At 39.3% G+C, this 12,368-nt stretch overlaps 1 protein-coding gene across 2 annotated transcripts in view; it reads left to right on the forward strand.

Annotated features, from left to right (window-relative positions):
* The window catches only part of PTAC3 (plastid transcriptionally active 3), a 50,962-nt gene extending 40,361 nt beyond the window's left edge, over positions 1 to 10,601 (forward strand). For both annotated transcript variants that reach the window (XM_082883408.1, XM_028230393.2), the window contains 3 exons: positions 8,160 to 8,363; positions 9,384 to 9,517; positions 10,275 to 10,601. In XM_082883408.1, the coding sequence (XP_082739534.1) occupies positions 8,160 to 8,363; positions 9,384 to 9,517; positions 10,275 to 10,446 (510 nt within the window). In that variant the 3' untranslated portion in view covers positions 10,447 to 10,601. The remainder of the gene's footprint in view (positions 1 to 8,159; positions 8,364 to 9,383; positions 9,518 to 10,274) is intronic.
* Positions 10,602 to 12,368: the final 1,767 nt, after the last annotated feature.

A 12,368-nucleotide genomic window follows, 5' to 3' on the forward strand; every position in this document is an offset into this window, starting at 1 on the left:
TTACAGCATCGCATCTCTTCACTACTGCCTCTATTGGTCTCCGTTGAATATGACCAAACCATCTCAATCGATTCTCTCTCAACTTATCTTCTATCGGTGCTACTCCTATCCATTCTCGAATACACTCATTCCTAATTCTGTCTTGTCTAGTCTTGCCACACATCCACCTCAGCATTCTCATCTCAGCCACACTCATCTTATCTACATATTGTTTCTTGGTTGCCGAACACTCCGTCCCATACTACATCGTGTTAGAATATTCATTTATATATTTGTAATTATCTATTTCCTGATTTCATGCCTTAGGGCTCTCCTTGTAAGTTATGTTAATTAATATAAAAGGGAATAAATTGATATTCATTCACAAAGGTTTGATTTTACCTAAACAAACATGGTATCAGAGCCCAAACCCTAAACCCAACTTCTTCCGCCACCTTCCATCACCACTCTGAAAAAACCCATCTCCAGCCAACCTACCACCACCATTTTTCGGTCTCTCATTTAGCTATATGGGGCTTGCGCACGCTGCAGCAGGCCTTCCAGGCTCAGCCGACAACCGTCGGAGGCCATAGAGGCCAGGACAACACCAGTCGGAGGTGACCTAGGACCAGACGACTTCCGCTAGGGCTTGCACACACAGCAGCAGGCCTTCCAGGCTTAGCCAATAACCGTCGAATGCCATCCAAGCCAGGACGAAGCCAGTCGGAGGTCACCCAGGACCAGACGCCTTTCGTCGGGGTTCACCCAGGACTAGATGACACCTTTTGGCAGTTCGACTGTCTGTTTAAGTCTAGTCGGCAGTCCCTTTGTTCCTCTGTGGCTCTCGCATGTCTCTGTGAGGTTTGGTACTGATACTTTTGATTGAGGTTCTGGTTTCAGTATTATTTTTTAATTTATTTTTGGGTCAATAGATGGCCCCAATAATTTGATTTTCATGCTCCCATAGTGGTCTGTGATTGTCATTATTTGGTTGTTCTCTTCCTCCCATAGTTGTGATTCCTGCTGGTTGTGGTTTAAATAAGTAGCATACTCAGATGGCCGAAATTACTAGTGAATCCACCACTCGTATCTAGCCACCTCAAGTGGAGAGCCTCATTATGTCTACTCAATCCGAAAACTACAATCCTAGACTCAAAATTACCACCTCGCTGTTTAAGGGTCAGAATTATCTAGTCTGGTCGTAGAGTCTGACTCTTTTTTTGAAGAGCAGGGGGAAGATGGGTTATGTTGATGGAAGGGTTCAACCACCAGGTCCCAATGATCCTGGTTATGACCAATGGGAGATTACTAACTCTTTGATTATGGGGTGGCTTATTCATTATGGGAGATTACTAACTCCTTGATTATGGGGTGGCTTATTCATTCTATGGTTCCGGATATTGGTGAAAGCTACTTGTCCATGAAAACTGCTCAGGATGTTTGGGAAGCTGTAGCTGCCACCTATTTTCGCAAGGGCAATTTTTCGCAGACCTTTGATTTGCGTCGTTCCATCGAGCGCTCCGTACAGGGGGAGCAGACTGTTCTTCAGTACTTCACATTTCTTAACAATGGTTGGAAACGTCTTGATCACCTGCGGGACTATAAACCGGTTTGCACTACTAATTCCGTTGGCTACATGAAGTTTATTGCACAGGGGAGGGTCTTCAAGTTTCTGGAAGGTCTTAATCTGGAATTTGATCCGGTTCGGAGTCGTGTCCTTGGCATGGATACTCTTTCTTCTCTTCAGGAGGCCTTTGCTTACGTACAGAATAAGGGGAGTTGTCGTTCTGCTATGATGCCAACTGCTTCTCCAGAACGCTTTGCCTTACTTTTTGTTCCTCCTCGAGATGGGGCCAATCTGCCCCGTGCTTCTCCTAATCCTTCTACAAAGAACCCTTTGTTCTGTGATTACTGCCACAAGTCATGACATACTCATGAGACCTATTGGAAGCTTCGTGGGGTTCCATCTGGCGGTTGAGTTGATCGGTCTGGTTCTCGCGGAGGTCGGTCCGGCCAGTCTAGAGGACGTGGCTTTAATCCACGGGCCCATCAGTCCAATGCAGTTGGCATACTTGATTCCACTCCAGCCCCAGTTGGCTTGTCCTCTGATGGGATAATTGGCTGGTCTTCTTCTGAGTTTAAGGATGTTTTGCGTCACTTGCTGGACCGCCGGTCTTCTACCACTCCTTCGGATGCATCCTCTTCTTTATTTGCCCGATCAGGTAACTTAGCCTCTCTTCCCAGTGCTTTCCTATCCCATGAGTCTGTCCCATGGATTATTGATTCTGGTGCCTCAGATCATATGTCTGGATCTTCTGATCTTTTCTCTGACTATAAGCCCTCTTCAGGACACGACAAAGTTCGCATTGCAAATGGTACTATTTCTTCTGTCTCTGGGAAAGGTTTAATTCGTGCCACTCCTACCCTTCCTCTCTCTTCAGTTTTACATGTTCCTAATTTCTCTGTTAATCTTTTATCCTTGAGTCGTATTACTCAGGATTTGAATTGTAGTGTGACTTTTTTCCCTGATCATTGTCTTTTTCAGGACCTTATCACGGGGAGGACGATTGGCAGTGGTAAAACAGAACATGGTCTTTATATCTTGGATCAGGCTGACAAGGTTGCACATCATTCTATCCAGTCTCCAACCACCAAGGACGATTTATGGCTGTGGCATCGACGTTTTGGTCATCCCTCTTTTTATCTGCTTCAACATTTATTTCCTTCTATTTTTACCAAAAATAATGTGTCTGACTTTCAATGTGAGTCTTGTCAACTTGGCAAACAAACACGAGCTTCTTTTGCTCCTCGTATGAATAAAAGCGTAGTTTCTTTTTCTTTAATACATTCTGATGTTTGGGGTCCATCTCGTGTTGCGTCATTGAAAGGCCATAGATGGTTTGTCACGTTTATTGAAGATTTTTCCCGTACTACTTGGGTGTATCTCATGAAAGAAAAGAGTGAGGTTTTCTCTGTGTTTCAAAATTTTCATAAAATGCTTTGTACTCAATTTGGGGTTGTTGTCAAAATCTTACGTTCTGATAATGGGGGTGAATTTATTGATTCGGGGTTAGAGAAATATTTTTTCACTCATGGCATTATCCATTAGACTTCTTGTACTAATACCCCGCAACAAAATGGGATAGCGGAGCGCAAGAATCGTCATCTTCTTGACATGGCTCGGTGTTGTGTTTTTCTATGGGTGTGCCTCGGTCCCATTGGGGCGAGGCCGTTCTCACTGCTGCGTATCTCATTAATCGTCTTCCTACTCTAGTATTGTATAAAAAGGCTCCTCTCCAGGTTCTCTTTGGGTCCGCGTCTCTGTTTTCCATTTCTCCAAAAATCTTTGGGTGTGTCTGTTTTGTTCACAATCATTCCCCTACTCGTGATAAGTTGGACCCTCGCTCTCTCAAGTGTGTTTTCCTCGGCTACTCCCCTACTCAAAAGGGATATAAGTGTTATCATCCTCCTTCTCGTAAGTGGTTTGTGTCCATGGATGTCACATTCTTTGAGTCTCAGTCTTATTTCTTGTCTTCTCCGGTGCCCCAGTCATCCCTTCAGGGGGAGCCTTGGTGTGAAGAGATTCCTGTTGTTCCTGTTCCTCCTATGGTGGAATCATTTGTTCATCCACCACCTATTGCTGAAACTATAGACTTTAATGCCACCAAGGACAGGGAAGGGCAAGTTTATGTTAGGGGTAAAGACAGACAGAAAGTTACTTGGATACAAGAGACCACTTCTGCTCACCCACTGCCATCCCCTACTTCTGATAAGAGTCCAGGTAACTTTGACCCTATTGTTTCTCTTGAGTCTACTGATATTGCTATTCCTGACACTACTGATCTTGATATTCCTATTGCCAAGAGAAAGGGTGTGAGATCTTGAACTCAACATCCTATCTTTAATTTTGTGTCATACTCTCATTTGTCGTCCTTATATGGAGCCTTTGTGTCCAACATTTCTTCTATGAGTATACCTAATCATTTTCAGGATGCTCTCACTACCTCTGAATGGAAACTTGCTATGATTGAGGAAATGAAAGCACTTTGTAAGAATGGCACTTGGGAATTGACTGAGTTACCTAGGGGCAAACGAACCGTGGGATGCAAATGGGTGTATACAGTAAAGCACAAGGCAGATGGTTCAGTTGAGCGTTATAAGGCTTGACTTGTAGCAAAGGGTTTTGCTCAGACATATGGGGTGGACTATCAAGAGACATTTGCTCTAGTTGCGAAGATGAATTCTGTCAGGGTACTCCTTTCTCTTGCAGCTAATTTGGATTGGCCACTTCACCAATTTGATGTGAAGAATGATTTCCTCTATGGTGACCTAGAAGAAGAGGTGTATATGGACATTCCCTCTGGTTTTGAAGATCTTCAGACAAAGGGGAAGGTATGTCGGCTTCGAAAGTCACTATACGGTCTCAAACAGTCTCCAAGGGCTTGGTTTGAGAGATTTACTCAAGCGATGGTGAAGTATGGTTTCAAACAAAGTCAGGCTGATCATACTCTGTTTGTTAAACATTCCTCCCATGGTAAGACGACGGCTCTCATTGTGTATGTGGATGACATAGTGCTTACAGGAGATGATGTTGAGGAAATTCCTCTGCTAAAGAAGTATTTGGCAAGTGAGTTTGAGATTATAGACTTGGGAAATCTGAAGTATTTTTTGGGTATTGAAGTTGCCAGATCCAAGGATGGGATTTTCATCTGTCAGAGAAAATATGTCATTGACCTGTTGAAAGAAACAGGGATGCTTGGAAGCAAAGCCTGTGACACTCCTCTAGAGCCTAACTAGAAACTGAGTGATGATATTGGAGGAGCAGCTGTTGATAGGGGGAGTTATCAACGGTTAATGGGTAAGATGTCCTTGACCCGTTGAAAGAAATAGGGATGCTTGGAAGCAAAGCCTGTGACACTCCTCTAGAGCCTAACCAGAAATTGAGTGAGGATATTAGAGGAGCAGTTGTTGATAGGGGGAGTTATCAGCGGTTAATGGGTAAGCTCATTTACTTATCCCATTTTCGTCCTAATATCGCTATTGCAGTTAGTGTAGTTAGCCAATTCATGCATGCTCCTCATGCAATACACTTGGAGGCAGTTATGAGGATTCTGAGATACTTAAAATCTTCTCCTGGAAAGGGCTTTTATTTTTCCAAACACGATCATCTTGGTGTGGAAGCCTATACGGATTCAGATTGGGCAGGATCAGTAACTGATAGGAGATCCACTTCGGGGTATTGTACCTTTGTTGAAGGGAATCTGGTTACTTGGAGAAGTAAGAAACAGAATGTGGTTGCCCGATCTAGTGCGGAGGCAGAGTTTAGAGCCATGACACAACGTGTGTGTGAGCTCTTATGGATCAAATTGTTGTCGAGTGATCTGGGGATAGATCAAATGGATTCCATGCGACTATATTGTGATAATAAAGCTACCATCAACATAGCTCACAATCCAGTTCAACATGACAGGACAAAGCATGTTGAGATTGATCGTTACTTCATCAAGGAGAAACTCACTAGCGGCACAATATGTACTCCATTTGTGAAGTCTGGTGAACCACTCGCTGATATCCTTACAAAGGGGGTTGGGAATATCTCGTTTCATGATATTTTTCATAAGCTGGGGATGAGAGATATCTTCGCACCAACTTGAGGGGGAGTGTTAGAATATTCATTTATATATTTGTAATTGTCTGTTTCCTGATTTCATGCCTCAGGGCTCTCCTTGTAAGTTATGTTAATTAATATAAAAGGGAATGAATTGATATTCGTTCACAAAAGGTTTGATTTTACCTAAACAAACATATCGCTGGTCTAATAGCCGTTCTATAGAACTTACCTTTAAGTCTAGTGGGTATTCATCTATCGCACAGTACCCCAAACGCACTTCTCCACTTACATCATCCCGCCTTAATCCTATGGGCCACATCCGTATCAATCTCCCCCGCTATTGTGATAATCAACCCTAAATAACGAAAATGTTCACTCTTAGGCAATTCTTGGTTCTCAATCTTCACTTCTCCTCTGCTTTCATTGTTACTGTTACTGTTACTAAATTAACACTCCATATATTCTGTCTTAGTTCTGCTTATCCGGAATCCTTTAGGGTTGGTTTGGCATGTTTAAAAAAAAAAAAAAAGTCAAAAAGTCACTATCCTATTTAAGTCACATTACCTCTCTAACACATCACTTCAAACCCAACCCATATTTCATAAAAAGTCAAAAAGTGCATTTATTTAGATCATTCCAAACAACCCCTTAGATTCAAGATTTTTTCTCCAAATCTCCAACTTTGTATTAACTCCTTCTCTAGTCTCATCCACTAGCACTATATCATCGGCAAAAAGCATACACTATGGCACGTCATCCTGGATATTTCTCGTCAACTCATTCATAACTAAAGCAAAAAGATAAGGACTTAAGGTAGATCCTTGGTGTAACCCTACAGTGATAGGAAATTCATTTGTTTCTCCAGCAGGCGATCTAATAGTGGTCACCACCCTTTCATACACGTCCCTAATCATATTAATGTAACCTTTTGTCACCCCTTTCTTCGCTAACACCTACCATATTATATCCTGGGACACTTTATCATATGCTTTCTCAGGTCGATAAACACCATATGAATATCTCTTTTCTTTTCTCTATACTTTTCTATAACTCTCCTCAAAAGATATATCACTTCCATTGTTGACCTGCCAGGCATAAATCCAAATTGATTCTCTAACACCTCTATTATATCTCGCAATCGGCGTTCTATCACTCTCTCCCACACTCTTATTGTATGACACATTAGCTTGATTCCTCTATAGTTGTTGCAATTCTGGACATCTCCTTTATTCTTCTTGATTGGGACTAAAATACTCTTCCTCCACTCATCTGGCATGTTCCTAGTCAACAAAATTTTGCTAAACAACCTAGTCAGCCAAGCAACCTTTTTTTACCCAAACACTTCCAAGCTTCAATAGGGATATCATCTGGTCCTAAAGTCTTATTTGATTTCATCTTCTTAAGTGCAATCTCCACTTCAAAATTCCTAATCCTGCGATGGAACCTATAGTCTTGGTTTATCGTATTACTGGCTATTTCTTCCTCTATTACCGTACCTCCATGCTCCTCATTTTATAGTTTCTCAAAATAGTTCTTCCATCTTTCCTTAATCTTTTCATCCCTCACTAATACCTTAGAATTCTCACTCTTGATGCACTTAACTTGATTAAAATTTCTTATTTTCTTCTCCCGTATCTTAGCAAGTTTGTATACCCTCTTCTCACCCTCCTTACTATCTAGTCTAGTGTATAGGTCATCATGAGCTTTCAACTTAGCCTCTCTCATTACTTTCTTGACCTCCTTATTAGCCAATCTATAGCTCTTAATCTTAAACATCTTTAAAAAATATATTATGATTTTTTAAAGAAAAAAAAAAAAGAGAAGAAAGGTTAAAAATATGTTGGGTCTGACTAAATCTGATTGGATCCTATTAAAAACTCTATGATCACTAAAATAATAACAAATCATATATATGTTGGTTATTTTGGTTTCAAACGCTATTAGAAGTTGTATTATGTCATTTTCACTAAAAAGATGAAGAAAAAAGAGACGAAAATATGTCGGACACAATAGTTTCAAAAATTGCATGAATTCTAAATAGTGAATCGAATCGTGAATCGTGCGATTTACTAGAGATTCACTTCCAAAAAGATTCATCCATAGATTCGTATTGATTTTACAAAAATTGTGAATCGAATTATGAATCGAATCGCGAATCGTAAGATTCTGATAACAGAGTTTATATGTATATAACATATAATAAATATATAAAATTATATATTTTATGCGTGTCCCCCATGTGTTGCGTCCTATATTTTTTGAAAATTGACGTGTCAACGTGTCCGTGTCGTGTCGTGTGTCTGTGTCCATGCTTCTTAGATTGCCTGTTTTGGATGTTTATTTCATTCCTTCTAATCACTTTTGAAATGAGACTAATGTGTTCATTTTTCTATTTCCTTTTTTAACCTCCTGAAAATGGCGGTGGGTTCATTTTTTATGCCAAATCTGGTTTCCTATTTTGCCTCATTATTGTTGCGTGACACTTAAACCCTTTCTTTAATCGGATTTTAGATGCTATGTTCAGGTTTGGAAGTTTAATATGAGCAATAACACTTGCATACGAATGCAGGATGATGCTGATGATGACTGGTTTCCAGAGGATATATATGAGGCATTTAAGGAGTTGAGGAACAGGAAAGTGTTTGATGTATCTGATATGTACACTATTGCTGATGCTTGGGGTTGGACATGGGAAAAAGAACTCAAGAATAAAACTCCTCAAAGATGGTCGCAACAATGGGAAGTCGAGTTAGCAGTAAAAGTAATGCTGAAGGCATGTTTCCATATCTTTTGGTTTCTTGGTCTTTTATCATGCAATGCTAGTACAGTTTCTTCTCATTATATGACATGTATATGATTTATTTGGAATTTTATTTTATTTTATTCTTTATTGTTCCTTAGAATTGTATCCTACTGGGTAAATATCTATTTCAGTGGATTAATATTCACGTCTTACTGATACTGTTGACAATCATAAACAGTAGGCACTCCATTGTTCATTATTTTCTTCTTCCTTGAAGTTGACTAAGAACTCTTCATCCTGGCCTCTTATTGTAGATCTTGAGACGCACCTTATCAGAGAAATGGATGTCAGACCTTTGTAAAACTAATAGCATGCGTTTGAGTGCTGTGTGTAAAAAACAACCCTATTCCGCAACTTCTGCTATTTTGTTAAGCTAGATAATTTATTTCAGTTTGGACATCAACCATCATCTCTGTGCATAGTTCATCAAACCCTACTATTTTAACAGCATTGTTGCTTATTGATCCTGACCTTCTCTGCGTCGATTGACATCACTGAATAGACAAAGAGGAGAGTAAAGGGGGAAGTGAAGAAAATAAATGAAATGAATGAGAGAGCTATGCCTAACTAGGGCTGACTACTCTATTTGATATTACTGATTACCACAAATTTTCCATTATCCTTCTATTTTATTTCTTAACCCTCCCCTCAAAGCTTGTGCATTGACATCCCAGCTTGTTCATATATACTGATTTTAGTTTGACATTAGTTGTACTAGTTTATGCCTTCTTGCCATATCGCGTACAAAGTGATGATTAACCTCAATATGTTTGACCTTCTTATAATTAGAGTCATTACACACACACACACACACACACACACACTAGTCTAGTTATCACAAGCCATCCTCATAGATGTGTTACTTGTGAACCCCATTTCCTAGGGAGAGACATAATTAGCTACATTTAATATGTAGTATGAGACTCATTTCTGTGCTCTACCTCAGACTTGTTATCTAGCAACTGAATGAAACAGAGACTGATATTTCAGGTAATAGAATTGGGTGGAACACCAACTATTGGGGATTGTGCTATGATACTGCGTGCAGCTATAAGGACTCCTATGCCTTCTGCTTTCTTGAAAATTTTGCAGACGTCACAGAGTCTTGGTTATATCTTTGGGAGGTATGAACTAGTTCCCTCATGTGATAGAAACTTCAATGTTGGCTTTTTCAAATTTAAAAATGTCACTGAAATTCACCTTGCATTTTTAACATGTTGATATGATCACCCCAGAAAATCTTCTAGCATGAACCACAAGTTCCATTTTCTCTTAGAACTTTTTGGCACTTCTGGAAAGCACAAAATGATTAAATTACAAATGCTAGCTATATGAAATTTTGCAACTTGTGCAAATATCAAAGCCGCGTGGTGTTCTTTGCTGACCTGAAAATATTTGGTTACCAAACTACATATGGTAAAATTTAATCCCCGTTGCGATGACATCCATTTTGTTTGTTGGTGTTGGGCTACAGATGTATGATCCTGTCTTCATCTTATTTAGAGAAAAAAAATGAAAAACAGTACATGCCTTTGAAGTGCCAAATGTTATGTCATAATAATTTTGTCATGTGTCAATTAGGGATATAATTGTTAAGGTAAAGGGTCCAAGTGTCACATCTTAATACTTGAATACATGGTAGAGGACTGACTGGAGTAGTCAAATTTCCATGACTAGGGATGGCAAAATACCCGACCCTAGTATAATGGGTTTGGGAATTTCTCAATAGGATAGGATCTCGGGTTTGGGGATTTCTCAAGATACATTGACTTAACATGTTTATCGTTATCCTTCCCACCAAATCTCATTTTATCCGTAATTTCATCTAAAACTTCATATTATTCCTATATCATTTCTGAATTGTATTCTCATCTTCTGCAGTCCTTTGTACGATGAAATAATCACGTTGTGCGTTGATCTCGGGGAACTTGATGCAGCAGTTGCTATAGTTGCAGACTTGGAATCTAGTGGAATCACAGTACCAGACGAAACCTTAGATAGGGTTATTTCTGCTAGACAGGTAGCCGATAATGATGTTGATGATGCATCCTGACTGACTGGTGCAGTTCATATTCTTGTTGTATAGTTTAATTTTTTTCATAATAGTGATGGCATTTAATGTCACAAAAATCAGTGCTCAAGTTGGCCGATGTATTGACAACATTAAAATGCAGTTGCTTCCATTTGGGGGCTTACTATTTTTACATAGCCCTCCCTCTCTCATTTATTTGGAATCAAGAATCGACAACTCTTACTATCCCCAACACTTGAAAATGCAGAGATATACCACATGCATGGGAGTTGGACATCTTGATGGATAGCCAATCCGGTTGTGAAACAGCTTTGCCTCTTATGTAGTGTATATATATGGGCATGATCAACTTACTCTTGGTGTCAAAACTGGCTTGATTACTTGCTTATCCCAATTCCACCAAACATGAATATTTTGGGCTATTCTAATTGGAGAATGTACAGGGTTTAGTCGTAGAGAAGAGCTTGAGTGGAATAGGTCTGCTGAAGATGTCTTGCCAGAGAACTTGAAAAATGTTATATGGAAGAAGAGGGGGAGTTGAGAAAGAGAGGAAGTTACCATGTCTATGAAGCAAGTAGTGAGAGGACGTATATGGGGAAAAAAAAAGGCCTCTCCAAGCCATTAATAAAGATGAACCAGAGAAACATGGAAGAATCAAGAGAAAGTCATAAGAAATTAATCTCGTGGTTACATAATAAGGTGAAATGTTTCTCTAAACATGTGGTGGGGGAGAGGTTGGGGATAGGCTAAGGGCTTGGAGGGGTTGGTGGCCGTTGGAGAGGTTGGGAAAGGGAAGAGGAAGAGAGCGGATTGAGAGGGTGACAGCAAAACTGGGAGAGGCAAAAAAGTGAATATTTAAATATCCATCCCTCCTCTGCTATAATTATTTTTATTCACATTTTTACATTTATTTCAACTATTTTTCTGCAGTTCCTCTCAAAATTATTCCACAATTTATTTTGTAAAATACAATAATTAATTACAATACATGTGATAAGTACTGAAAATATGCGTTAGGTATATTTAGACGTTTCCTATTGACACAAGACACCTTGGCAGCAGCAGACCTCAGCTGTATCATTATACCCATTTTTGACAGTCATTTTACCCATTAATTAATAGACATGTCTGCAAAAAGTATTATTAGAGATTCTAAATGTTTTATCAAATGTTCTACCAAATATCTTACCCAACTGAAAAATCCATACAAGACTTATATAATGTGAGTCTCACAAAGACATTTGATAGAATGTATAGTAAAACATTTAAAATTTCTAACATTTTTCCACGCATTAAGACATACAAATTACAAATAATGAAAAATCGAAGCACCAAAGCCCATTGCGGAAGTGCCTTAAAGCTCTAATGATCACATGACAACAAGCGCAGTCCAAAGATGTCTAAGTCAGGCAGTGTCACAGCTGTCAAAAAGCCAATCCTACTCACCATATAAAAACAATCTCATTGATCATCCTTTCTCAAACCCAATCAGGTCATACAATCACCTTGTAAGTAATAAAAATGTAAAAATTACAACATGGATCCTAACTTCGAACACATAATGGGGTACCCAAAAAGTGGTGCGCATTACAAATTCAGCCAATTCAGCCACTGCTCGCATATCATTTCACTTAACTTGAATCTTTCAAAAATTTAATAGCACAAATGCAAAACTGAGAACCCAACTAGTAGTATTATTATATATATACTTGCGTGCCATTCATTTAATGCAATCTCAACGAGTTTGGAAGTTTGAGAAATGGGATCCTTGATGTTTCAACATTTTGGGCAGCTGATTCATTAGGGTTCCAATACATGTAACCTAATAATCATAATCGATAGCTGATAACCGATTTTTTGAAACGTAAAAAGAGTTTTTACCCATCAAACTAACAACTTTCTGGTATGTCACAATAAACATCAAATGTAACAACCAAAAAAAA

The sequence above is a fragment of the Camellia sinensis genome, chromosome 8 (assembly GCF_055761805.1).
Source record: "Camellia sinensis isolate YWXY chromosome 8, ASM5576180v1, whole genome shotgun sequence".
Classification (NCBI taxonomy): domain Eukaryota; kingdom Viridiplantae; phylum Streptophyta; class Magnoliopsida; order Ericales; family Theaceae; genus Camellia; species Camellia sinensis.